This window comes from Oenanthe melanoleuca, chromosome 12, assembly GCF_029582105.1.
Source record: "Oenanthe melanoleuca isolate GR-GAL-2019-014 chromosome 12, OMel1.0, whole genome shotgun sequence".
NCBI classification, from domain to species: domain Eukaryota; kingdom Metazoa; phylum Chordata; class Aves; order Passeriformes; family Muscicapidae; genus Oenanthe; species Oenanthe melanoleuca.
Genome location: NC_079346.1, coordinates 8326502 through 8353386, shown reverse-complemented (window position 1 = coordinate 8353386; position 26885 = coordinate 8326502). Strand labels below are relative to the sequence as shown.

At 43.2% G+C, this 26885-nt stretch overlaps 3 protein-coding genes across 7 annotated transcripts in view; 2 read left to right on the top strand and 1 right to left on the bottom strand.

The window, feature by feature from the left end:
- PXK (PX domain containing serine/threonine kinase like) overlaps positions 1-13937 on the top strand; it is a 33835-nt gene extending 19898 nt beyond the window's left edge. Inside the window, exons 11-18 of one of the 2 annotated variants that reach the window (XM_056501780.1) lie at positions 710-827; positions 1268-1346; positions 3376-3424; positions 4111-4188; positions 4609-4695; positions 5301-5370; positions 6252-6314; positions 12454-13937. In XM_056501780.1, the coding sequence (XP_056357755.1) occupies positions 710-827; positions 1268-1346; positions 3376-3424; positions 4111-4188; positions 4609-4695; positions 5301-5370; positions 6252-6314; positions 12454-12650 (741 nt within the window). In that variant the 3' untranslated portion in view covers positions 12651-13937. The remainder of the gene's footprint in view (positions 1-709; positions 828-1267; positions 1347-3375; positions 3425-4110; positions 4189-4608; positions 4696-5300; positions 5371-6251; positions 6315-12453) is intronic. The other variant, XM_056501781.1, reaches the window with a different exon arrangement.
- On the bottom strand, positions 13304-18135 carry PDHB (pyruvate dehydrogenase E1 subunit beta). Its single transcript, XM_056501793.1, has 9 exons — positions 17853-18135; positions 17626-17733; positions 17492-17554; positions 17373-17408; positions 16977-17262; positions 16195-16305; positions 15480-15571; positions 15065-15206; positions 13304-14767 (listed from the first exon to the last, which is right to left on the bottom strand). Exons 1-9 carry the CDS (start codon positions 17988-17990, stop codon positions 14622-14624), a joined length of 1122 nt encoding a protein of 373 aa, XP_056357768.1. The 5' UTR covers positions 17991-18135; the 3' UTR covers positions 13304-14621.
- Positions 18136-18349: 214 nt separating this feature from the next.
- KCTD6 (potassium channel tetramerization domain containing 6) lies at positions 18350-26826 on the top strand. 4 transcript variants are annotated; one of them, XM_056501797.1, is made up of 4 exons: positions 20380-20525; positions 21015-21101; positions 23474-23582; positions 24787-26826. In XM_056501797.1, exons 3-4 carry the CDS (start codon positions 23556-23558, stop codon positions 25471-25473), a joined length of 714 nt encoding a protein of 237 aa, XP_056357772.1. In that variant the 5' UTR covers positions 20380-20525; positions 21015-21101; positions 23474-23555; the 3' UTR covers positions 25474-26826. The 4 variants fall into 4 exon arrangements, with proteins under 4 accessions (XP_056357770.1, XP_056357773.1, XP_056357772.1 ...); XM_056501795.1 differs by lacking the exons at positions 20380-20525; positions 21015-21101 and adding an exon at positions 18350-18428; XM_056501798.1 differs by lacking the exons at positions 20380-20525; positions 21015-21101 and adding an exon at positions 18539-18669.
- The last annotated feature ends 59 nt before the right edge of the window (positions 26827-26885 follow it).

The window sequence follows — 26885 nt, the reverse complement described above, 5'->3', positions numbered from 1 at the left end:
TTTGCCCTGTTGCAGCAACATCATTCCCTGCCTTTAGGCTCTCAGTATAATAAATTCTGAGCAGGATCATGAGAGAACTGCTTGCTGACCTTGCTAAACAAGTTCTACTGTGTTGTCAAAGAAATGATCACAAGTTCATGGTTAGTCCAAATCTGTTAGTGCCATCAAAGCCTCTTTCAGTAAGAGGAGCCTATTCTGTTTAAACATGATTCAGAAATCTTTGACATATGCTGTCTGGGAGCCCAGCATGTATGTACAGCTTGCACAAACCTAAGGAGGAGCAAAAGAGACTCTCCTAGGTTTGTCTGGTATGCTTTTCCTCTTTTTATCTACTTCCCTGTGAAGTGACAGCTGGTCATTTTATGAATCTCTTTCTTTGCTGTTTGACTTAGCTAGAAAAGTGTGCTTGGTTGGGACTTCTGTTGGTGTGTAGATCTCTAAACTGCTTTGTGAAGAGTTTACTACTTCACACATTTTTACAGAACTTGACAACACCGCTCTCCCATTTGTTCCATCTTGTACAGAAGGACAACAGAGGCTGCTTTAGCTTGTAGCATGATTTCATCTGAGCTACAGTTATGCAGGGAAATGGTTATGGTTAGAAACTGCCTTAATGGTTCCTCTTTTCTGTCTTCACATGCAAGATCACTGGGTTAACCACTGGTGAAAAATTAACAAGTTGTGGTTTTAATTTTTTGTTCCCCCACAGACTTTAGAGGGTGTTGATGTTCACTGCTTTGGACACTTACTGTATGAAATGACCTATGGGAGACCTCCAGACACAATTCCAGTGGAGAGCTTCCCTCCTGCTCCATCAGTGTTTGTTGGTTAGTATGCAGTGCAGAACATCTCAGTCACAGCTGCCTGGGTACACTCTTAGACTTTACATAAGCTGAAGTGCTGTGAAATAGCAGCCTGAGATCTTTGCACCCTGTGACCAGAAAGAATTAGTAATTTGGTCAAATAGAAAATATGTTCTTCATGAAATACATGCATTGTATTAATAAAACTTTGTTAGCTGAGTGATAAAGCAGTGTTTACCTAGTAATGAGATGCCTGGATTCCCTTGTCTCATGTTTAACATTCTTGAAAAGCTTCTATTTGTAATAGTAATGCAGTAATAAAAACCACATGCCACAGAGCTTCATCACTGCTTGGTTGATGCAATACTTAGGGGAGCACCACACAGCAGTGCCAAACGTTCATTCTAAATCGTTTGCTATCCTGCTGTGCAAAAATGTGTTCATTCTTATTCTGTCTTTGGTAGTGTCAGTGTTGGAGTCCATTCTGACTAGTGAAGCTCTGAAGAATGGGATGCCAACTGTCTCACGGCTCTTACAGATGCCGTAAGTCCTGTTCAACTTGTTTTATATTCATTTATATTCATAGCAATGTTTTAATTATTTTAGGAGGAAGAAACTTTCTGCTCTTATTCCTCTTTAAAAAGGTTTGCTGCTTGTTCTGAGGGATGTGTCCCAAGTGAAGCTTGATAGGCTTTGTAGAACCCATCCTGTGTTAATATGTGTGTTTAAAGTTGCTTTGTCTTTTCGGGTGTTGGAGCTGTTACATATGCACTTTATTTAGCATGATTTGAATTAATCCAGCCATTAAAGTAATGCAAACATGATTGAGATAATGTACAGACTGATTTAAAGGATTTAGAATAAGGAATCTTCTTGCATGTCCCCTTTAGACCTACTTCAGATTTTGCTGTCAGTTCACTTAGGACCGACTTTGCTCAGCAATGGCATTTAGACCTGCTCTGGATATCAAGTGAAGTTCTGTCTGAAGTTTCTTGCAGGACTGGCTTAGGGATTCTCTGAAGCACAGACAGAATAAATTTCCTTACAGGCTGCCCTCCAAGTAGGCAGTGAAGGGGTGAGGGCAGGCATGGGGGAAAAGCCAGGGTGCAGGAAGGGAGCCCTGTCAGTGTGCCACTGAGTGGGGACCACACCTGCCTGCAGTGCCACCCTGCCTGCAGTTAGGGCACAGCATTCCAGGGAGATTGCTGTCCCCACGCTGTGACATGCCACCAGCACGCTGAGCATGGAACCACAACTCTGGTGGGAGGTTCTTGTATTGTTTCTTAGTGTGAGATGCTGTAGTTGGGCCTCCTAAATGGGAGATTGTCCATACCTAAATCTGGGTCTGATCTCAGCACAGGTTGCAGTGCATTTAGAGCCTGCTCTGAGGTTCAGATTTCCTGGTTGGGAAGAATGACTGCAGCCTTCAATTCCTTCTTCTCCTCCCCTTGGGAGAAATACTATAGGAAAACTGTGAATACAGAAATATACAGGTGAATAAACAATCTCTGCCCAGCTGCATTTGATATGTAAGATATTATACCACATTCCCTTCATATCAATACTCTTTACAAAAGTGTTTTACATAGATATTAAATGCAATTAATGTAATTTAAAGCAATTGATATAATTAAATATCTATTTATTATAACCATAAGAACATGTAATCTGAAAGGGTCAGAAAGTCCTGTAAACAAGGATGAAATTTCATGGATTTTTAAAAATTTGCTTTATTTCTGAATTTTTTCATTCTCCTTAATTGATTCTAGATGTGAATTTGTTTTCTCTAGTATAAGCCTGTGATAATTTTCCATTGTGAACAGCAACTCAGAAATATTTATCTTGGAGCCAGGATTGAGGTTTCTCAGTGACAGTTTTCTAGTATGTTCTCCAGGACAAAGCATCTTGAAATGGACTAACCAGTTTATTTTCAGACTACCATTGCCCTCTAGTGTCTTTGTTTTGGATGGAAAAGGATTAATCATTTATGGTGTTTCTGCTGATACCATAGAGGGGAGAGGAAAATATTACAATATTTGCTTTAATTGCCTTTTGTAGAGGACAGGCAAGAATACAAATATTTTCAAATGTTAAGTTCATGTGACTTTTCACATGTTTCTTGTTAATTCTAGGACAAGGGTCATGCTAAGAGAAGTTTTTTAACAAGAGCAATGATTTTTTTCAGGTGAAATTTAAAGTAAAGTTCCTGGATTTTTTTTTTTTTTTAATAATCCATATGCTTTTAAGGAAAAGGTATTCTTTTTTGGAGGGGAACCCTTCTCTGCCTTTGAGAACTGTACCTGTTCTGTCCACTTTCAAAATATCTCACACAAACCAGTTTTCTCAGCCATAAGTAGTGTCTACGTTCTGAGGGTTGGGTGTTGCTAATTTTACAGCAGTGCTTAGGAAATAAAAAGCAGTACATAGAACCCTGTGGCCAAGGGTTGAGGACAGAGAAGCAAAAGGAGAAAGAGGGATTTAAGTGAGCAGTATCAATAGGATTCTCATTCTGGTTTTGCCTGTCTCTTGGGAATAATGTTCTTCTTTTTTCTTTTCTTTTCTCAACTCACAGATTATTCAGTGACGTCCTGCTAACAAACTCAGAGAAACCACAGTTCAAGGTAGAGCTGAACCCTGATTTTCTGATGTTTGTAGAAGTTCCAGGATGTGGGTATTAACTGACAGAGGGGGTTGAGGAGAGCTGGCTTTACTTGCCTCTATGGCTCTTGCCATCAGTGTTTGGATTCCTTTGCCACACTGTCCCTGAGAATGTTTGTGTCCTGTCTCCATTTGTGTAACTGATGGTGATGCTCTGTCTGAGCAGAGGCTCTGAGCCATGCAGGTCCCTTGCAGTGAGGAAACACTTTGCAAACACCTGTGGAATCTGATTTTGGTACCTGAGACCATCAGCCCCTTGCTGCCAGCTCCAGCACTGGGGCTTTTCAGGGACCACATCTGGTCCCACTGGGGAGCTGCTCCAGGCCACTTCTGGAGGATATGTGACCTTGTGTCTTGTGTGTCAGCCTCATAGAAATTTGGGGATGTGACTGGAGTCTCAGAGTAGTTATCTGTCCTTGCCTTTAGAGAATCCCTTCCAGGGTTGGGTGTTTCTTTGTCTCTGCTGATCTGTGGCTAGGTTTGGAGTTGAAAAATATGCATCTAGAGTCTTTTCTGCTTCACTAAAGGAATAGTGTCACAAGTTGGGGCTTTAGATGAGAAATGTGATCAGATGAATGGTAAGTTTTGATCAGTGAAGTTTTCCTTTATCACATGTTGTGCTATGATTTTGTTCCCCATTCTGTATTAGATTCCTACTAAGCTAAAAGAAGCATTGAAAATCTCCAAGGAATGCATAGAAAAGCGATTAACAGAAGAACAGAAATTGGTAATGTCTGAACTTCTTTATTTCCTACAGACATTTCATTTCCTCATCACTTTTACATGCAGAAAGTGAGTTTTTACTCTAAATTTATTTTGAGTAATAAAGGCTTTCACCAACAGATTTGCTTTCCCAAAAATGCAATATGAGGAGTTGTGTAGCAGCTGTTGGCATTTCACTATATGGCATTTCACTATTTTAAGAAGTACAGTTTCACAGGTAGTGGCTTCCAAGTTAGAGGATCATTTTAACTTCAGTACAAGTCTCCATCCTCTACTAGAAACAGTAAAGGAAAAAACTAGAAACAAAAAAAGGAAATCCAAACATGCAAAGTGACTACAGTGAGTTTTCTTGTAGCCCAAACATTATTTTCAAACATATAAGATCTTAATATGGTCTTTTTCTAATTTTTCCCTAATTTTGAAGATTCACCAGCACAGAAGGCTGACAAGAGCTCAATCTCATCATGGCTCTGAAGAAGAAAAAAAGAAAAGGAAAATCTTGGCACGAAAAGTAAGCAATCTTTAAATAGGTTTCTCCCACTGAAGATGTGTTTCTTTTTGTAATGTTTACCATGCACAGATTTAATCATAGGTACATGACTCTACTCTTTCCTGTGTTTTTCTGCACTAGTTCCTGGTTGTTTTCACTTCACTTAAGGAATAGATTTACTAAAAAGTTTAAGTTTCAGTGTTAGCTGAATTGCATATTGGTGCAGCCTGTTTGAGGTTGCTGTGTGAAGCCAGTCTTGGTTAACATCATACCCAGATGAGATGCTCTGCTCTGTCCCACTCTCTGGGGAGGTGTTGGAGCCTGTTTCACTCTGCTCTTGCTCTTCTTTTCAGGGGAGGGGTATGTGTGTCAGTTTTCTTCCTTTCCCTTATGGTCATTGGGCTCTGGAGTTCCTTGATTCCTGGCTAGAGGTATTTGAGCACAGAACAGCCTTGGTGCTCTTGTAACCACATAAACATGTCCTGGTATGGCAAGAGGGATGTTGAGCACTGAAAAATACTGTGTGATACCGTGGATGGCTGTTACAAATCTGTGTATCAGTTCAGTCCTTATCATAGAAAGTGATTATTCATTCTGTCTTCTATTTCCTCTGCTCCCTTTTAAAGAAGTCAAAACGCTCTGCCAATGAAAGTGGGGAAGAACACTCTGCCAAATACAGCAACTCAAATAACTCAGGTAACTACAGAGAGAGGAATTTGCTTCTACACAGTTTTTCAGCTTTTTTTTTTTTGTTATTACTGGCATTTTCTGTCTGAAAAGATTTGGGATTACAAACACTTTACATATTTGACTACCAAAGTCTAGTACCACTGTTTTGGATATTTAATAATAAGTGAATTGAGGGGTTAAAAATATTCACTGTTATATCTTCAGCTGCCTAATTTAAAGTAATGTCTCCTCTCTTCTGTGCTCCATTCCTCAAAAAAAAAATCAGTCTCATTTTGTTTGATATTTGAGTTGAATAGCAACATCCATTACTAGGGCCATCAAATAATGCAGTCTTCAGAGAGATTCTCTGGTGATTTGTATTACATGGGAAGGTGTTAAGATGAATGAGAAAATTATTATTTTAAATTGCTGCTTCAGTGCCAAATTTTAAAACAACAGAGCCTTTGACAAGTTTTCATTTAGTTAAAAGGCATGGTTGGTACTATGGAACAGATTACCACAGTTGATTTGCTTGGCTAAAATGTGTCCAAAAGCAGCTTGTTGGGGAGTTCAGCAACTGACTGAAAATCATATCTTAGGAGAGATGGGGTGCCACCCATGCATTGGCACAACTCTTAAGGAGAACAGAATTTGTATGATGAAATCCAGCAGCCTAAGCAACAGAAATGTTTCCCACTGAGAAGTACTGAGTGCATTTCCTGTGTGTTTGGGGCTTCTCTCACACTCTGTACTGTAAATCACTGTTGCTATGAATGGGAATCTTTCCCAAGATGTGGAAGCAGGATTGGATTTTCAGTCAATAAAGCTGGCCTGCTTCCAGCAATCTGTCCTGCCTGTGTTGAGCTGCCATGTCACAGCTGTAGTTACTTGACTGTTGTTTTATTTAGCAGGCTCTGGGGCGAGTTCCCCTTTAACATCTCCATCATCCCCCACTCCGCCCTCCACAGCAGGTACGTTCAAGGATCATTATGTTTATCTTTATGTTGTTTTTTAATTCCCCTCTGCCCCTCAGTGGTGCTGTTGTTCCCAAGGATGATTAAGGGATGATGGTTTTCAAGGATGCAGCACTGGGATGACAGTTACCTGGTGGCAGCCTGAGTGTGGGCATGTGCTCTCTTTTGAAGGTCACAGAAACCTTTTTATAGCTATAACCTTTCTTGAGATATAATATGATTTACCCAGGGTATATGTCTTGCTTTGAAGTCTGTATTAGACATTGCTACTTTCCAGGCATTTTCTGGGTCTCACGTTGCAGTATGCATTTGTTCTGGTGTTAATGGTCTGTTCACTCTGAAATACTGCTTGCCCATCCCTTGTCTCTTTGTTCTTTTTATTCCTGTACTGCTGTGATGTATTTTCATGAATTTTGGGTGTGACAAATTCAGTAGCTTAAGCTTCATAAATCTCCCCAGTTCTGTTACACCCCATTGATAACCCAGTAGAGTTGGTAGAAACAAGTCTAGAAACAAAATTGATTTGGGATAAAAATAATATATTTATTGGTTTTGGCCAGTTCTGTTTTTCAGTTTGCTGGCTGTGCAGACAGTTTTGCTAATGTTTAAAACAGGGTTGGGAAGTGGTGAAGAATCTGCTTGAGTGGGCAATAGAAATGCACCGAAAGTTTAATTACTAATCTGAATATTGAGCAGTAGTGGATGTGCTTCAGTCTGAAAGACTGGAAGAGGATCACTGGAAAATATTAATAACAAAAGATGTTAACAAAATACATTTCTAGAGGGGAAGCAGCCCATGGCTGATTTTATGGTGACTCTTTCCATATGACTTCTGGTCCCAGGAACTTTCTGCACAGCACAACTCATTAACCAAGGCAATGCAATCAAATTTGTCTTTGCTGTGGATAGTCTTTCAAAGGACACTGCAGTCTGTGTGATGTAATTCAAATCAGTCATGCTGAAATTCAAATTAGTAATTTCTCCTTCAAGTAGAGGGCATGAAAAGTGTGTATGGTAGGAACTAACTTCTCCCAGATTGCCTAAGCAAGATAGTGACTGTCACTGTTGCACTGTAACAGAGCTGTTCTCTGGATGCACTGACTGTGATCTGGAGAATTTGTTGCCAGTTCTGTGGGCTTTAATAAAGAAGCAGCTGAGATGTGCCTCTAAAATGGACAGATGTTTAGAAAGTGTTTTTTTTTCCCCCAATAAAACTATTCTTTAGTTATGTTCTGACTTGGACTTGTTAGAAATGGTTGAAAGCTTTTTCAAGTTTTAAGCATGGGATGCAGGTTTATGTACAGATGTGGATCAAAGTAGCTGAGGTTTGTGCTCAAAATTTGTCTTAGCTCAAACCATATTGTCACAGTGTGTTTGTTGGTCACCTTGTGCCAGTGATGACTTGTGGGCATCAGCCCTGTCTGACGTGGTGCTTGTAGACCCTGTCCTCACACTGGGAAGTGTGTTAGTGAGCTCATGGCTTGGATGCTGTTTATGAGGTATAAAGCCAAGTGTCACATTTTCAGGAATGCTTTTGTGAGCAAAATTTGTAGAAGAAATTTCACTTATTAATTCTGAGAGAAAACTAGTTTTTTTTTCACCAGAAGTGTTGTAGTTTTAACTGTTCTAAGCAAAAACTGTTCTACTGCCTTTAGGAAAGACACACTGGTCCAATGGTAGGACTTTATTTGTGACAAGTGATGCATCTGTAGCTTGCATTTCTCTCTTCTCATTTCCTTTTACTTACTAAGGATATTTATCTCTATAGCAAAATTACTCATGGGTGTGTAATTACTCAGGGATGTGTGTGGTGAGATGATTTTCAAAAAGACATTGAGGCTTTCAGTCTGTGTGTCTGGTTTGGTATGGCTGTGTTAGAACTAGGGCATCTCAAAGCATCCTGTTAGAACAATACCATGGCAGTGTTGCAGGTACTTGATTAAATAACATTTGAAATGCATTCTTTAGATCATGCAAGTGACTCTAATGTAACATCTATTTCTGACATTCTGGTTCTTTTTTTCCCCTTATAATTCTTTGCTTTGTTGTGAAAATCTGTTCATTTTCTTTGTGGCTGTGAGCAGTGGCTAGGATCAGAAGGGATGCAGAACAGTGTGTAATGGGTTATTTAAAATTTCACTGAGTATTTTCCAAATCAAATAAGCCCATAAGATACAGCAAGATCTCTTTCAACAGACAAGGATTTGGAGGGTGTCACTTTTGCTTCTCTGGACTTCCCTGCAGGAGTAGTGAAAGAATTGTACTTAATCTTTTTCTGTGCCAGTTGTTCTGAATCCTTCAGTATGACATGTTTCATTGGCACCCATATGGTGCACCTTTCCTGCCCCTCACCTTCCTGTAAAACACTTGGAATGCTTTAGGAAGTGCTTTTCTTGAGTGTCTCTGACCCATAAGTGTGAACACAGGTGCTAATACAGCAGGAAGTGTTTCTTGAACTGAATGGATTTTGTCTTCTGTGGCTAATCTTCCTGCAAATTTCTTGCTAAATCTCTCTAAATGCACTTTAATCCTGTAAAGCTTGAATTATGGCATGTGCAACTGAGAGCATGTATGTTGTATTTGTTGATCAAGTATAATAATGCTTAGAGCATGGAAAATTGTGGTTCATTTATTAGAATTGAGTGAAGCATTGTAAATGTAATTTGAAATAGTCAATCTGCTGTCCTCATATTTGTCAGTGAGTAAGAATGTGTTGACTTCTGTACTAACTTTTCAGCTAACAGTATCTGTTTTTCTTACTTTGACACGAGAACTGGATGATTAACTTGTGTCCTCTCTCTTTCTCTGCTGTCTTCAATAGAGCATGCATCATTTTGAACGTGAATTTTCGGAAAAGTAAGCTAATGCTGATTTATCTCTTTAAAGATGCTCTGTTTCTGAATGGGAAAGTTGGATGCAAATCTTGAAGTTGCATAGTGTTGGGAGGGAATAGAAGAAAAAAAATCTGAATGTTCTTACAGATTATTTTAATGAAATACAGCATCTTTAAAAACTATCACTAAAATTATTTTCTTTGTTCACATCCCATTCTCAGCCAAGTTTTTAATGCTGTTTGCACAATTGCTGTCACTTTAAATTCATAATTAAGTTTTTGTTTCAATTCAGGCATCAAGTTTACAGCATCTGATTTACTTCCTATTCCTTTTAACACACTCTTTTAACAAAAATGTCCCTGTAAAAACCCTTGGTAAGTTCTTGTTTGAGTGTTTTATTCTTACAACTGCATGAATGAATAAAATGTGTATTTGCAGGCAACATATGTCCTTCAACATATGTTTTGGAAGGGCCTAGTGATAGCTAAGCACTTGTCTCAGATGTTTTTTCTAGTAAATACAGGAAAATATTTCACTGTAGGGCAGAACAATTTCATCTGTAGATGTAAATGTATATGAATATGTGTGTGTGAACTAAGACTCCTTTTGCACCACTCAGATCAAGAAGGGAAGGACAGCTTGGTGTTGATTGCCTGACTGGAGTGAATGGATTTGAAAATTTTTGAATCATGCTCTTAATTAACAGGTTCAATATATAATGCTTATAACTAGTCAGATACCATTCTGATCACTGTGTATTTATGTCTTAAGGCAGAGCCCAAGTGTAAGGGGATAATTCTCTGTTATCAGTTTCCCCAGAGTTTAACTACATGATGTTGTCAGCAGCTCAATTTCAATAATAATGAGTCTTGAGGAATTTAACAATTTTCCAGGAAGAAAAGTGATCTCTGCCCCTACTTCCCTCTCTTTTCTACTCTTGTAAAATAACCAGATGAAAATTTGAAGATTAACAAGTGGAATCTTGGCCTACTAATACTTAGTGATCCAAGCACTGTGTCTTTTTTGCTCTCTGTGTGTCACAGGTGTCTTCTTTCACCACATGTGTTACCACTGTATTTGTATTTCCTGGCCACTGCTTTCATGGTCATTCCCTATTGCATCTTGTACAACTACTTGCATAGTCTCTTTCAGCCTCACCTTGCAATTCCAAGCAAAAATCTTGTCTTTGTTCTCTGCAGTTCTTGCATTTCTTTGAAGCCATTTATTTTGTGTTTAGCTACTTTTGGTGCTTTTACAGCAGTTTATATGATCTGTTTGGGGTAGGTCCTGCTCTGACCATTTCAACCATTAAATGGGTACTTGGACTGTTCTTGTTCTTCCTTTGGCCAAGTGCTGAGTTTTTCTTTCCTGGCAGTCCATCCACAGGAGAAACAGGACTAATGCCAGGAATGTTTTTTCAGTATTTCTAGTGGTAAATTGATGTACATCTTTGGCAAGTGTAAAAAGCAGATTTGGATAAGTTAGAAGAGGCCCTAGTATTTATTTCAGCAATTTATTTCCATTTGTGCTACCATTGTGTAAAGTTTTGGTTACTTCAGAAAGCAGATGATCCACATGCAACAGGCAGTTGTTTCAGTTGATCTCTGGTATTTCTATCAGGACTTGAGTATTTCCTCTGGAAGGGAAGAGAGTGAAGATGAGCTCAATATGTACTTCAATGCTTTGTTTTCACAGAAGGCTTTCATGCCAATGAGAATTTCACCTGAAGGGCTGGAAGTGCTACAATCACAGCACATATTAATGTACCCTGGAAAATTGGATGCTTTATGTGAATACTCTGCATTTTGACCTTGCTCTCATATGGGAAAAGTCTTTCTTCAAAGGCTGGTACAGATAGAAAATGAGGGAGTTTTGAATTATGTCTTTCATCAGTATAACTGCTTGTTTTAATAACAGCAGTTCTGTTTTTACTGTTACTTGTTAGTCTAAAAACAATTGTTGATGAGGAATTGAGAGACAAATGGAGTTCTTTTGTCTGCTTTTTTTCTGTAGTTGAGCTTTATCCTTCATCAAATCCCTTTTGAGTCTGAGTGGCATAATGTGACACAATTGCTTGATATTTGCTCACTTCTAGCAACCAGTTCTACTTCAGGAACAGCAGTCTCTTGGTTGCCTTAATGTTGTTTTACCTTGCCCAGTATCACAGTTCTTGTCACTTACCAGTAAATTCCTCTTTGTAGTCAGAGCTACTAGAAGCAAGTGTTAATAGGTGCCATTTGTCTCTTCAGTCTTCCTAGGGCATAACTCATGATCTGGGATAGAGTTGGAATTCACTGCTGAGTAGTTCCAGGATATTAATCATTATGCCCCTGCTCCTTCCAGGACACGAGACAGGATAGGCCCATTATTATTCCACTTGCACAGCAGTGATGGTGCCATGTGCAGCAGCAGAGCTGCACAAGATCAGGGTGTTTGGGAGGGTGCCTGGGGCACAGGAGGCCACCTGCCTGGATCTGAACTGCCAGGAAACAGCTCCATGCAGCCCTCTCTGCTGAACCAGCTGCATGTTCACTGTGGGCTCTGGCCTCCCAGGGGGTCAGGACCTGGAGGCTGAGGTTGGATGAGAAGCAGAAAGCAGATGTGGCTGATGCAGAGAGCAAGGGACAGAGTACAAAGGTGGCTGGTGGGACCAGGAGAGGCTGGAGGTGTGTGGTGTGACAGTGTTGTGATTCATTCAGTCTGTCAAAACAACCATTTGTTACAACATATTTGGAGAAAGTCAAATAGAACTTTGGAAGTGTAAAACACTTCCAGAAAACTCTATCTGCAGTTAGTGCTTTAAAAATGAAGCATAATCTGACAAAGCAAAATGGTCATCACAGATACTACAGTGATGTGGCCCTTCATTGATAGGAATGTAAAGTGAGTTATGTAAGTAAGAACAGGTAGTAAAATTTGCTTCCAGTCTTTGTTACTGTTCATGTCCCAAAGAGCAAACTGCCTCACTAGGGACAGATAGCAGAAGCTGAATCTGGGAAGTCCCGCTAAGTGATCTCCATTTTCCTTGGTGTAAGATCACATATGAGTCATGTTTTGCATCTGAGTCCTGAGGCCCTTCAGGCTTCATTTCAGAGGTATCTCAGATGACATGACTCACCTGCAGATAGAGGGATTTGATCACTTGGCATTTTCCATCTGTTCTGTTCTTCACACTCCACTGCCATTCAAGGGATGATGTGACTAGTGCAGGACTGACCAAGTCCAGCCAAGCAGCCGCAGGCCTCTTGTGGCAGGACATCCCTGGCATAATCAAACTCCATCTTCTCTCCCCCACTCCTCAGGAGCATCGTCCATCCCCCCAGCGCCGCCCCCGCCGCCCCTGCCACCAGCAGCTCCTCCGCCCAGCACAGAGGTGCCGACGGCGCGGCCCGAAGCCAGCGCAGGCCGAGGAGCCCTGCTCAGCTCCATTCAAAACTTTCAGAAAGGAACTCTGAAGAAAACACAGACGTGCGACTACAGCGCTCCCAGGATCAGCTGATGCCTCTGGTCACTCGAGGATTCAATTCCCTGTCCCCCTCCTGTGCTGACGCTGCTGACCAGCAATTGACCCACGGGCACGGAGCAGCTGCCGCTCCCTTCTCCCCGGTTCCAGCTTTCCCGACAGCAGCACTGCCCTGCCCTGCCCTGCCCGAGCTGCTTTGCCTGGCTGGGATAACTACTCCGGTCTTTACTTGGCTGCAACAACTGTGTTCTCTAGCTGCAGTTTCAGGGGTACAGCAACTTCTATATAGCTGAATAAAAAAAATCTGAAAATAGGAATGACCATAATGATGGTAAATTAATCAATTTTTCCTAGCTTCATTCCACCCCTTTTTTAGTCTGCTCAGTTTTTCAACTCTCTTCATGTACTTGGAACTCATCTTAATTCTTGCTGCATGGAGCCAACAAGTTTGTTTTACATAATCCAACCCTTAAAGCATACTGCACAGGTGAGGGAACTGGAGAATTAAATCTTATTCCCACCATGTTTGCTGGTGGAGTTAAAATGCTGTCTCATTAAGCTTGTTTAAATGGACATCCTACCTGCAACTCTAGGGAAAAGTGTTTTTAAATGAGGAAGCAGTTGAAGTGGGAGGTTATAGGGCACTGGGATGTTATTGTTGATTTAATTAAATGAAAAGTTACTTCAAGTTAATTCTACATTTAAACTTTATTGAAAGATCCTTTTTGATTTAAAACCTTAAACAAATTGCACTTTAAAGGATTATAGATAATCCATTTTTTTAAATTCAAGTACATCAGTGTTTGTTACTATGCAGAGAATGTCTGTACAAAGTTTCATGTAACCTGTGATATTCAGTCATTTTTATTAAAATGTTAATGGAATTCCTTCAGCAGCATGTGGTGGATATGTTCCGGTGGGATTCAACCTCCAAGCCAGAATTCCCAAGAACTGAACAGCACCTCTGCTAAAATACCCTGGGAAGTATTCCTGGCTCTTCAGAAACGTGACCCAAGCTCTTCTGTCTGCTCAGAGGTACCTCCTCTCCTGAGAAGCTGAGGTGCAGAGCAGATGCTGCTGCACAGGCTCCTCAAGGCAGCTTTCCCTCTGTACTAGAAGCTGCTGAGGGAAGCCTGGCAGAGCTCCCTGGGACGCAGTGATCTCCAAAAGGCTGCTCTGATTGTGTCCCAGCTCTTCACAATCCATACAGCTGCTGCTTAGGCTCAGTGCAGCTGAACAAACTCACTCATTTTGCACTGAAGAACTAGAGTCAGTGTGCGGTTGTCAGCCCAGGTGGGGAGTTAAAAAAAAAAACCAAAAACAACAACACAAAAAACTTGAACAGTAAAAGCAAAGCATCTGGGCACTTATTTTTATCATTATTATGTGGCAGCGAGTAAAGAAAAATTAGGTATCGTTTCCCATCACATACTGGAAGGTTCAGGATCTTTATTTCAGCTCTTGTACAGAAGCCTTTTTGCACGTGCAGAGTGCTCTTCAAACCAGACACAGCCACAATCTCAACCCAGCCCCTGGCTGCCACAGCCTGTGCTCAGAGCTGCACTGCACTGCACTGCCAGGCCAGCCTGGGCTTTACATGATCAGCCTGATCATTCCTCTTTAATGAGCCTTGCAATCACAGGCTCCTGCAGCCGTACAGATTCGGGGCCTGCTCTTGCTCTTTGCAGCTTTGCACGCCATCACTGCTGCAGGAGGTTCAGCACAGCTCCTCTGGCACTTACAAGCCAAGCAAAACCAGATGATTTTGAACTCATTCTTGAATTTAGAACAGGGTTTCTCCAGCTGTACTGTTGAACAAAAAGCATTACCACATTGTTGCATACAGAAGTGTGGCTTGAGGGGTAATCCCATATAAATATTTTGGGAAGTCACTATATTTTCCCCACTGTACAAAAGATCATGGAGCTTATACAACAGTTATACATACAACGTGCCCAACACCAAGAATGCTTTGTAAAGCAGGATTTTAAAACATGTATTTACAACTTATATATTCAAAGCTTTTTTCACTGCAAATACTATATCCTTCACTTGAGGTATGCTGTTATCCTCTAAGATTTTTGCGTAAGGCATGGGGACATCGGCACCGGTGACACGCACAGCTGGAGCATCCAAGTAGTTAAAGGCAGGTCCTGAAACAGAAGACAGTGTCAGCTTGACAAGTACTGTGGTTTTGACTTTATTCAATTTCTGATTCTTTCTCTATTTAAGCAATTTTGTTCCTGTAGCCTAATATTCCAGAAAGCAGTGTTCTGGCTTGTTTGTGTTCATGCACTCTGGGGTTCGGTCATCCACGCTGTGAAAATCTCTAGAGCAAGACAGCTCCAGCTCGTGTGATGCAACCCCTAACTCTGCCTTTGCCTGGCTTCATCAAGAATTATCAGGATTTAGAGTAGGGAATGAGATCAGTGTGCTGTGAAACTCAGTACCTTCCATGATCCTGGCACAGATTTCAGCTCCTACTCCAAACTGGGGCCAACCTCCTTCCACAGTTACGAGATGGTTTGTCTTGACCACGCTGGCTTCCACTGTTTCAATGTCCATGGGTCGAATGGTTCGCAGGTTTATAACCTGGGGGAGAAGGGACAGTGTGAGCCTTGGTGTGATCTGAGCCTCTCAGTCACCACTGTTTGGGTACAGTGCCCTTTCAGCTGTTCTGACTCCAAAGACAGCTCTTAATAAAATTTCTAACTCAGAAACGTGAAAGGCACATGCTGTTAAGGCACCTTCAAGCATTAAGACCCCTGAAATTAATAAACTGAAGTTTTGCAGAACTTGAACAAGATGATGCTACTTTTTCCCTCCACTTCAGGGAAAGAGAAAAGTAACTCAAACCCCACTCACCTCACACTCTACACCTTCTTTAGAAAGCACAGTAGCTGCTTCCATACAATGACCAACAGGTCTTGAGTGCGCCACTAATGTAACGTGAGTTCCTAGAACAGAAAAAAGTGTTAGAAAAAAGCCTCTTGAGATTTAAAGGTTTTTTTCTAGACCTCGGCTCCTTTCAAGGTAGTATGAGGATTCACTTACAAATTTAAGGTTCTTAGGTTTACTTAAACTACTGAGCCCAGACATAGTATGAAGAGAGAAAGGACCATGTTAAGACATGAATTTTATCCTTGAATTCAGGGAACTGAAGAGGTATTTAGTATAGCTTTCAAATTATCCTGTTCAAATGTTCATGTAATTCAGAACTAAATTATGAACAAGTGAGCTGAAACACTACAGTGATCTCTTTTTGTATTTTTGACTAAAATTACATACTTAGGTAAGGAAAAAACTGTTTCAGCCATCACCTAACCAATCTCTATACTACAGAACAAATCCTTCATGGAATCCTTTAGAAAGGTGTAGTTTAAGCTCAGATATGGACCATCAGGTGATAGTTCCTTTTAAAGGCAACAGAACACGAAACACACTACTAAATAAAAGAACATTTGAACACTTAACATTTAAAATACTTTTCTGTGCCCCATGATAGCAGTACCCTGAATAGCCAAGAGGTTAAGAAAAGTCTCCAAGCATGTCAGTAAGGAAAAAAGTATTCTCAGCTTACCTGGCCTTTCTATTTTAGCTTTTCCAATGGGAATAACAAAATCCTTTGACTGCGCCTGTTCAGACATTTCAAAGGGAACACCATACAGTAATTCACTTTCCAGCATCACAACTAGAAGGAAACATACCTGGATTAGTGTGTACATAGGCCGGCACTGACCATTAACAGTCCTGCAGCTCAAGACAGTAAACCCACCCAGGCAATAAGGGAGTGAGGATTATATTTGCAAAAGTAGTTAAAAAGAAAAGTAAATCTAAGTCTTTACTTCAATAATTAATTATTTTAAAAACTTCTACAGCTACTCTGAAAAGAGGTCGGGTATTTTACTTTTGGTACATGACAGTACAATCACTAATTTTAGAAAGGTCTAATTCATGTTTGTGAAAAATAAAGACAAAGATTGCCCTCGACATTCTGAATTTATCATTTGAATTTCATGATCTGTAAAATTCAGTTACATAGGCACTATATATGCACAACTCCTCCTAATTAATCTTCACCCTTTTTAACCCCTTTATGATCTAAAAATGCTTCCCGGTTTTCTGGTTGATACCAAACTAGCACTAAAACTGTGCACTTGGCAGCAGCACAAAATCTACTGTTAGCATGGCAGGGGACTGCTAGGGAAAGCATGAATCCCTCTGTGTCTTTTCACATACCCTAAAACTGCAATAAATCAACCATGAGCGCTTTAGAGTTTAACCAATCTTTGCTTTTGTGGGGAAAAACAGACATTCTTTAGGCTTGAGTGCCAGGTATTGCTAGGACCTGCCTGTGCTCACCTGGATTATCATCCCGGATTGAGGACTTGAGCAGCCCTTTGGCATCTTCCGCGCTCCAAGGACTGACGACTTTGAGGCCGGGGCAGTGGCCGTACCAGGCTGCGAAGCACTGCGAGTGCTGGGCAGCCACGCCGGCCGAGGCTCCGTTGGGACCTCGGAACACGATGGGCACAGAGATGGATCCTGCAGACATGTAACAGCTCTTGGCAGCAGAGTTGATAACCTGATCGATTGCTTGCATGGAGAAGTTGAATGTCATGAATTCACACACTGGTCTCAACCCTGCCTATTAAATGTATTGAAATATATTTTTTACATAAAAACGTGAAGTATGTTTTTTTACATAAAAACAGTGTAATTTTAAAACCAGAAGTAGAAGAATGCAAATGTACAAACCATAGCAGCACCGACAGCGATTCCTGCAAAGCCCATCTGAAAGAGAAGGAAACCAAGGGATAAGGACCAGGGAGCAGCTGATGGAGGGATCACCAGGGTAGGAGACAGAGCAGCCTTACCTCGGATATCGGAGTGTCGATCACCCTTTTGTCTCCGTACTTCTTCCACAGACCCCTGGAGATCTGCAGGGTAGGAGAAAGGAGTCAGGGCCCGCCTGAAGCCCTTTCCTGGGCCGCTAACGTCTCCCACATACCTTGTAGGCGCCATCGTACTGTGCCACCTCCTCGCCCAGCAGGAAGACGCGCTCGTCCCTCTCCAGCTCCTCATCCAGCGCCTGGTTCAGCGCGTCCCGCACCGTCACCTGCGAGACAGCGGCAGGCGGGCTGGGCGGGGACACGCTCACAAGCCGGGAGTCACCTCAGCCCGGAGCTAAAGTCACCTCACCGCCCGCCCGCCCTGGGGCCGGACCCTCCCCGCTACCTGTATGGCGGCGGGCGCAGAGAGGCGGAGGCCCCTGCGCTGCTGGAGCCGCTGCAGCGGGGCGCCGGCGTTGCGGCCGTGCGGGGCGAGGCGGGAGCCCAACGCCAGGTGCCGCAGAGCCGCCGCAGCCGCCGCCATCTTGCCCGTGTCCTCTCGCCCTGCGGCCGCCTGGCCCCGCCTCTGCCGCTCTCGCGAGAGCGTCCGCGGCGCGCGCGGTGGCGAGACGCGCGCGGCCTTTTCGCGCCACTTCCGGCACCGGGGCCGTGCGGGGACCCCCGCGGGGCCGCGCGGGGCGCGCGCCCCAACGCCCCGCCCGCGGCCCCGGCCGGGCCCGCGCAGCCCCGCGGGGACGCGCCCGCGGGCACGGGCCAGCGCCGCCGGGCGGCCCTGAGGGCGGCGGGAACGCGCGTCCTGGCCGCGCCCGCCCGCCCCGCCCCGTCACGGACCGCCGGGGCGGGGCTCGCCAGGACACTCCCCCGCGCCGTCCCCGCCCGCGCCGGCGGCTCCGCTCCGGGCTCGGGCACAGTCCCCGCAGCCGCTGCCGCCGGGCTCCGCCTCAGCGCCGAGAGCTGCGCCGTGAGTGGCGGGCCGGGCGGGGGGCGCGGGGCCGAGCCCCGGGGCTGCCCCGGCTCGGGGGGCGGTGCGGGCGGGGGCCGCGGCGGGGAGCGGGGCAGGTGCCGGCCGGGCTCGGGGCCGTGCCGGGCCGGGCACGGGAGCGGAGCCCCCGGGGTCCGAGGGGATGGGACGGGTGCTTCGGGCGTCCCGTTCCCGGCCGGGCGCGGCGGGGATGCCCGGGTGGGAACCGCGGTGCCCGGCGGTGAGTCCTGGCAGGGAGGATCGGGGAGCCGTGGGCTTTGCTCGGGGCGGGGAGGGGAGCGGGTCCTGCTGCTCTGGGGAGAGGAGGCAGAGCTGGGACCCTGTTTTGGGGTGGGGGTGAGGCCGTGGGCTCTTGGGTCACTTGCGGGGAGAGACGCAGAACGGGTTCATTCCCAGCATCTTTGCTGAATCACTGTGATCTGGGGGAGAGTTCTTTTACCACGATCACGTTAGCTCCTCTGGGATGGAAACGGGCACTTCCCGGCTCCCGGTGGACCCCGCTCTGGGTTTCAGGGGGGATTTCCGTCCCAGGTTGCTGTCACTCCTTGGTCCGTATGTGTGCTTAGTCCCAGCAGTGTATGCAGGGAGTCTCGGTGCTTGACACCTGCCTGCCGCCAAAACTGTTCAGAGATGTTTCCTCATTGGAAAAACACTGGTTAATATCACAGAAGCAAAGTACATGGATAAACTCCAATTATTATCATAGGTCCTGGAAGCCTGAGTGCCCTGAGTTGCTTCAGCAGGGCCTGGCTGGATATTAGGATCCTCCTTTGAGTCTCTTATAGGAGGGCCAAAGTCATACTGGGATGTGGGCTCTACCAGCAAGAAGCAATTTAAATAAAGGTTTGGAATCGGGACTTAAAACAGGATGTCATAGAGATCCTTGGGGGAGGGATGGAAACTGTAGTGAAGCAATTAAACATAAAGGAGTGAAAATGTTGAGTGGCTGGTGTGAGCATTTTTCCATCCTGCCTGAGGTAAAGACTGAGTATTTGTAAAAAACAACTCAAGAAAAGCAAGAACTAAGCTAACTTCTGATAAACTGCATTAGACGTGATAAACTTGACATGTGTAGAAGGTGGTAGGTGCTTTCTTTGGTGAAGCTGATCTGCTGAATTGCCAGAAGATTTGGTGACTGGTTGTTTTGAGAACGCTCCTCCTCACTCCCCTGGTTAGGGTGGCACAGAGCTGGAGCTCAGAGGTTGCTCTGCAGACTGTCAGCTCGCTGTAGTTTGGAGGAGAGCAGTCAGCACTGGTGCTGCTCAGTGTTTGTCAGTTCAGGTGAGTCACCAATAACTTACAGTAAGAAGTTGCCTTTCAAATGTTCTGACTGGCTGGGAAAGAGAGGGGTTGTTCCTGTGCTGCATAACTGTGCTTGGGGATGGAGTTTCTTCTCATCTTGTGAGATCTAAGTGTGAGAGGCAGGGAGCTCACAAAGGGGGTGAGTAGTTGAAATGCCAAATGTATGTCAGAGTTTTACCTTGCTCTTTTTTAATTTTTAAGTTGCTGCTGCTAGAATTCCTTCCATTTCTCTATTGACATAGGAATCAAAGGTAACTCTTCAGGTTAAACAGCTTGTGCTGTAATATTGATACCAAACTGCCCATGAAAGAGTATTGCCACAAGTAAATCCCTTAATTATTTTGTTTGAAAGACTAGATGAAGAACATTCGGAGCAAATCAGGTGATCTGTGCCTTTTGACTTACAAGGGCTTGGTGTATTTCTGCTCCTCCTTTGAGTAACTGCACGTTACACCATTGCAGGGGTCTCTCCAGGAGTGGTGGTAACCTGTGGTCCCAGCAGTGCAAATGCCTGGCAGTGCTGCTGGCATCTCCTGGCGTGGCTTGAGCGTGTTTGTGTGTGTCTGTGTGTGTGTTTTCACAGATGCAGACATTCATCTGACTCTTAAATGCTTTCTTTGAATTTCAGCTTGCAAACTGGTTTGCAGCTCTGTTCTGGGAGAAGCCCTGCTGGAGTTAGTGGCACTACCTGTTGCAGCAGCATTGCTGATAAACAGCCATGTAATCCTCTGAGTCATAACATATGAAATAAGAGTGAGCGTTTTATAAATGCAGGTATCCAGTTCAGTGTGTTGAGTATAAAGTGATGACTTGAGTGCTTTTCTTGCTTCTCATTGTGCCATTCCAGTTCTGGCTGTGCTGGGCTGTGGCAGGAGCCCCAGTGACCGTGTCACTGCTGGGTGTCCTCACCGTGCACACAGAGTGGTGTCACAACAGCAGGACTGTGGTTTGACACCATCCGTGCACTTCTGCTCCCACCAAAGAGGGACATCCTATTTGGCTTAACTGTGTCAGCAGTTTGTCTGACTGAATTTCACTTGAAATATTTTTTGTGGTTATCAAACATAGGCTGCCTTGGGATACGACTGTGTGTCATCTGTAATTTGCTGTCTGGACAGGAGTAGCTGTGTTGACAAGCCTGTCCCTGCGTGCAGTCCATTGGTGTGTGACACAAGGACAGAGCTGGCTTGAGGCTGCCTGTGCTGGGGGATGGATGAAGTGTCTGCCCACCCCCACTGATGATCACTGTGTTCCATTCTGCAGGATTTAAAGCATCATTGAAAGGGCACATGTCATGAAGGACATCCATCGTCATCTTGCTGTGAAGTGGTTGGCGAGTCCTTAGCTCAGGTTGTACCCAAACCCTGTGAAGTTGTCTAGAAATGCGGAGCTCCCAGGCTGATGAGGGAAATAGTGAACATTGGAGCATTTTAGGATGGCCTTCTGGTATCATCCTTCCGTGTGGCTCATCTTGCTTCAGCATTGGTTTGCCAGGGAGGTCTTTTTTTGCCTTGTGGTTCTGGGTCCTTACACAAAGGTCAGAGATTTCTCCATGCCCCTTCTGTGTTGAGGGCTTGGTTTGTTTCAGATAATTGCTCTTGTAAATTATTCACTCCGGTGTTACACAGCAGTGCTGTGATCAAAGATTAAATCATGCTTTTGTACAGGCTTGCAGTGTCATCTCTTTCTTTCCCTGATGAAGTCTTGATTCATCTGTACTGGACTTACATGCGACCAAAATAACATCATCTTCACCAGTTAAAATAGCACTGATGGGCATCTCTGTTTTTGAAATATTCTAGATGTGTAATTTGAGGTAATTTTATTAAGACTGCAGATCTCTTCTGTCATGATTACTGGTGAGGTTTCTGGCTGCCTACATCATTTCACTTTCAAGTGAGTATCAGAAACCTGTACCAGGCTCATATGGTTTTAATACATCTGCATGTTATCCTTGTCTTGTACTTGACCAGAATAACACCTTCAAGTGCTGCAATTTAAAAGGTTTGGTCTGTTGCTAAAAGTTTACAAACTGTACTTGAGTTACAATTAAAAAAAAACACCTCAAAACCAAAAAACAAAACCAACCAGCCAACCAACCAAAAAACCCAAAAAACCACCCAAGAACCCAAACAAGCCCCCTGCTAAAACCAAAACAAAAACAAATAACAAAACCTTGAAAGAATGCTCTTCTTGATTTTTGAGCAGTTAAAAAAAATAATTACAGAGGTTGGCAAAAGAGCTGGTGTTCCAGGTTTATCTGCTGTCGGGGGATGTGCTTTAATGTACTCTCTTGAGGCATGCTCTGTCTCTAATTTGTAAAAATAGGATCCTGGTATGACTTGTTCTGTATCTTAGTATTCCTTAGTCTTCTGTTGTCTGACCTCACTATTTTCATATACTGATTTTATTTTTTTTTTACTCTTTAATCCACTGAGATGCAGCTGGGGCTATGCTTGTTCTGCTGGGTCCCAAAGACCTGACCTGCTGGACACTGTTTTGCCCAGGCTGTGAATTTGGGCAGGGCACAGAGAGGTGGGATGTGCTGCCTTGTTTTGGGGTGAATAAAACCAACCTCATTTCCTAGAAATGAGAAGGGCAAATTATCTTTTTTGCTTGGGAATTAACTGTGAACATTCAGTCATTGTGGATTGTGGGGCTCTGGCTAAATCTTCGTGCTGCCTTTAGCAGGGTGCTGTATGTTGAAGTTTGTTAGTAAAGAGGATGGGACTCGAAGTCTTGGGAACTGTGTGGTCTTTTAAGATGTAAAAATAAACAAAGCTGAGAAGCTCTACCCTACTTAAAACAGGCTGACCTAAATTTTCAGCAGTTCTAGCAGAGAGGCAGGCTCTGGGTAGGAATAAAGGCTTACTGATGACAGGATTCCCTGTCCTTCCATTGCTTGACATGGTTGACAGGCAAATCAACACTGGTGTCTGAGGTCATTCACTTCCCCCTTCCCCAAGTTGCACAACCCGGCTGTGGATTTGCCTTGTGCTCGTGTGGACAGTCCCCTTGTTATGCAAGTCAGCAGTTGAGCATCTTCTGGGAAGTCACAGCATGAATCTCTTCTCAAATTGCTTTTGTTGGAGTGTGTTGACAACATGTTAGATGTTCTCTGGCTTGTCCTTACAGAGATTTTGAGAGTAGGTGTCTGGGAAGTCCATACATACTCTTTGTCTGTAGATTAATGTTGTTGCTATCAGTTGCAGTTCTCCACTACTGAATTACTAATTCCACAGTGAGAGTTTTTTTCTTCTTAGTGTTTACTGACTTTCATGCTTGATTTATTTTTCTGAGCAGTTTGAAGCTGGAGCATGGGAATGTTGACTAACGGATCATGTGTGACCTCAGAGGTGGCTAAATAAACTTTTTTGATTGGGAAAATGACATCTGTCTTTCAAAGTACTCACAGTTGCCCAGGTGAAAGGTTGCTTGTGAACATGTATTACCCTCAGAGGCACGTTGCTTGTTATTCAAAAAAACTGGGATGTTCAGGCAACCAGTGGTTGTGTGTGCTCCAGAGACAGCCCTGTGGGTAATGTGATGGGAGAAGGAGGGAAAAGTGGGATTGCAGATTCTCCTGCTAACGTGACTTTGTAGCTGAATGCTTTCCTGGCAGAGAACCTGCCTTTGATTGGAAAGTATTCCCCTTAGTGTTCTTGTAGGTACTGATGGTCTGCCATGTTTTGTTCTGTGTTTGTGTGTGCTTTTTCCTGCAGAGAGATAAGAGGAGAAAAATTGTGTATCCTTTCAGCAGCCTTCTGTTAAACTTGGAATACCACAGCTCAAGCACTTGAACAGATGGATAATGGAGACTGGGGATATATGGTGAGTGCAAGTGTGCACTGTGCACTACAACTGGGCTTCCAAGGTCTTGCAGCAAGAATCCTTCCAGATCTGCCTTCTGTAGATCCAGAGCTTCAGTCATGAGAGAGGGAAAACTATGCCTGTTAAAACAGCTTTACAACAGCTTACTCACCTTCCCTGGAGTGCTGCACCTCCTGTGCAGTTTGAGGGGAGTGCCCAGGTTCACATTTGCTAGGGATGATCAGCCAGGACTGAACTGATGCCTTGAGCTCACTGTTACCATTTCCCTAACATAAAAGCTGAAAATAGTTTGTGCTTCCTGCTTATCATTTTAAGGACTTTGTCATTTTATTTATCAAGAAAAGTATTTTTCCTTGTAAACCTTGTCTCAAACTAGACAAGCACATCTTATTTTTCTCCCCTTCTCATTCTGCTGCCATGCATATGTCTCTTTTCTCTGGCTGGCTGCAGTCCTGGTTGTTAGAGTTGGTGGCCAGATGGGATTTATGTTCTTTTCTCTCTTGCTTCCTCATGTGCTATCTGGAATCTGATACAGACTGGTTTGTGCTCTGCCCTCTACTTTTATGCAGCACACTAACTTGTTAATAAATATTTCTTTCTAGAGTTAAAAGCTGAAAGTTATTTTTCTCCTTGCCTGTTTTAATGAAACCTCTGAGCCAAAACATGGATTATTTTGATTGTGAGCTCTTGGTCCTATGTTTAAACCTGCATTGTCTTCCTCTTTTGAGGGGTAAAAAGAGGCTTAACATTTGTTTGGCTTATTTTTTTCTTTCCTTTTTTTTTGGTTTTGATTTTGTTCTAGAATGAGAGACAGATTGTGAAAGTAAGGAACATTGCGGGTCTCATTCTGACTAACTTGTTCTTCAGGAAATTTCTCTGTTCTCATTTCCCCATCTGTAGAATAGGAAAAAACTTGCTGCCCAAATGCTAAACTTGCTCCTGTGACAGTAGCTGAGTTGTTAAGATTTCTAAAGCATTCTGGAATTGTGCATTCTGCATACTAAGTATCATCCTGTCTAGTTGCCAGTTGTGCCTTGTTGCTAGGTGGCTCAGATTTGTTCAGGTTTGAGCAGCCCTTAGAGGCACTGAACAGGAGAAGTGTGATTTCCCCCCAGTTTTCCAGCAGTATTTACCGTGTGTGTCAGCAAGGTGATAGAATCTTCTTGTTGGGGCTTGATAAACTCTGCAATTTCTCTCTTTCTAGATGACTGATCCAGTCACGCTAAATGTGGGTGGACACATGTATACGACCTCCCTCACCACTCTAACGAGATATCCTGACTCAATGCTCGGGGCCATGTTCAGGGGAGACTTCCCCACTGCCAGGGACTCTCAGGGCAATTACTTTATTGACAGAGATGGACCACTTTTCCGTTATGTTCTTAACTTTTTAAGGACCTCAGAGCTCACTTTGCCACTGGACTTCAAGGAGTTTGACCTGCTCCGGAAGGAAGCAGACTTCTATCAGATTGAACCCTTAATTCAGTGTCTCAATGACCCCAAGCCGCTGTATCCCGTGGATACCTTTGAGGAGGTGGTGGAGCTGTCCAGCACCAGGAAGCTTTCCAAGTACTCCAACCCAGTGGCTGTGATCATCACACAGCTCACCATCACCACGAAAGTCCATGCACTACTGGAAGGCATTTCAAACCACTTCACCAAGTGGAATAAGCACATGATGGACACCAGGGACTGCCAGGTGTCCTTCACCTTTGGGCCGTGCGATTACCACCAGGAAGTGTCGCTGCGGGTCCATCTCATGGAGTACATCACGAAGCAAGGCTTCACGATCAGGAACACCAGAGTCCATCACATGAGTGAGCGTGCCAATGAAAACACAGTGGAACACAACTGGACTTTCTGCAGACTGGCACGGAAAACAGATGACTGATTCTGACTCCACAGGAGCCACTTCAGTGATTAGCAACTTAATTGGACAGTGAACCCAAGAGAGTCTGGATTTTGACTAAAGCAACAATATGGGCTTTTTTTATACAACTATTTATTGTTTATCAGTGAGGACTGGAGGAGTTTGATCCTCTAGCAGCTCTGTTCTTTTGTCCGGTTCAGAAAAAAAAAACCGTGCATGTGCCTGTTCAGTCAAGACACCTTTTTGTTTGAAAGAGGGAGTCCGAAGAATCAGTACAATAGGGTATTTTGTGTCATTAACACAATTCTCTGATTCGACTCAAAGTGCTAAAATTACCTCTTGTTTAAATGGTTTCTAATCCATCTAATGCTATGACACTGGGAGCAAGAAACAAAAAAGATTTTAAAATGCAGTTCGGGAGAAGCTGCCATTGTGTAGACTAATTTAGTTTCTAAATCAATAAACAGTATTGTAATATTCTAGGAAAACAAATCCCACCCTTTAAAAGTACTTGATAAGTACAGTTTCTTACAGTTATGACAACTGTTTCTTTCTATGCATATAAATCAAGCAACCAAATATTATCTGTAGCCATGGAAATATGATTACAAATATTTATATTGGATTCTAAATGCAAAATGTCCCTGTGGTAGAATTCGTATTTTTAATGCCTGGTGCAATATTATTCCCAAGTGTAATGCCTGCCAGAAGAAGCTAATAAAAATGTGAAATACTAGAATACTGTTTTGTATTTTCTTTTTGTCTTTTAGATCTCTCATACTTAAAAAATACAAATTCAACCAAACAACCCCCCCTCCCCCAAATCCTGTTTTTTTGTGCTGCATAGTAGTTCAGGTATTCTGGTAGGGCCCCAGTTTCTTCCATTAATGATGTAATTTGCTCCTTTTTATATTAATTAGTTGATTCAAATGTCTTCATTATAACAAAACTTGTGTTCTGAGAACTGCTTTAGATTGATAGAAAGAAAGATAGCAAATATTTGTACTGGCTAAAAGGGTAGGAATGGTGGGAACGCAGAGCCTAAATACTTGCAGCTGCTAATAGAGTTGCTTGGTTTGTCAGCACTTTATGTAGTAACTTTATATATATAATGTAACTGCAGAATGCTTTTTATGGTGATGTTCAAGTCAAGGTGCTCAAATTCTGTGACTTTACTCAATTTTATACAGACATTTCTTATCATACTTATCCTGGTTCCTTTGTCATAGTCATCAATAGAATTTCTGGTTAAGTTCTAACTTGATTGCAGCTGGGAATAAGGGAGCTGGTATCTGTTTCGTGGAGTGGATCCTGCTCTCCCATGAGGTTATTGTCCAAAGTAGGTAGGAGCTTTCCATCCCATATCTGGCTCTAAAGGCCTGTCTTGGGGGGTATTTCTCTGTCATATTTTGTCTCTTCCTGTTCATACATTG

Coding starts and splice junctions, on each gene's coding strand:
- PDHB (XM_056501793.1), bottom strand. CDS start 17,990: ATGGCGGCGGCTGCGGCGGCTCTGCGGCACCTGGCGTTGGGCTCCCGC. Junction 15,572..16,194: donor AGCTAAAATAGAAAGGCCAG/GTAAGCTGAGAA, acceptor TTTCTGTTCTAG/GAACTCACGTTACATTAGTG. Junction 15,207..15,479: donor AAGAAGGTGTAGAGTGTGAG/GTGAGTGGGGTT, acceptor CTTCTCCCCCAG/GTTATAAACCTGCGAACCAT.
- KCTD6 (XM_056501795.1), top strand. CDS start 23,556: ATGGATAATGGAGACTGGGGATATATG. Junction 23,583..24,786: donor ATGGAGACTGGGGATATATG/GTGAGTGCAAGT, acceptor CTCTCTTTCTAG/ATGACTGATCCAGTCACGCT.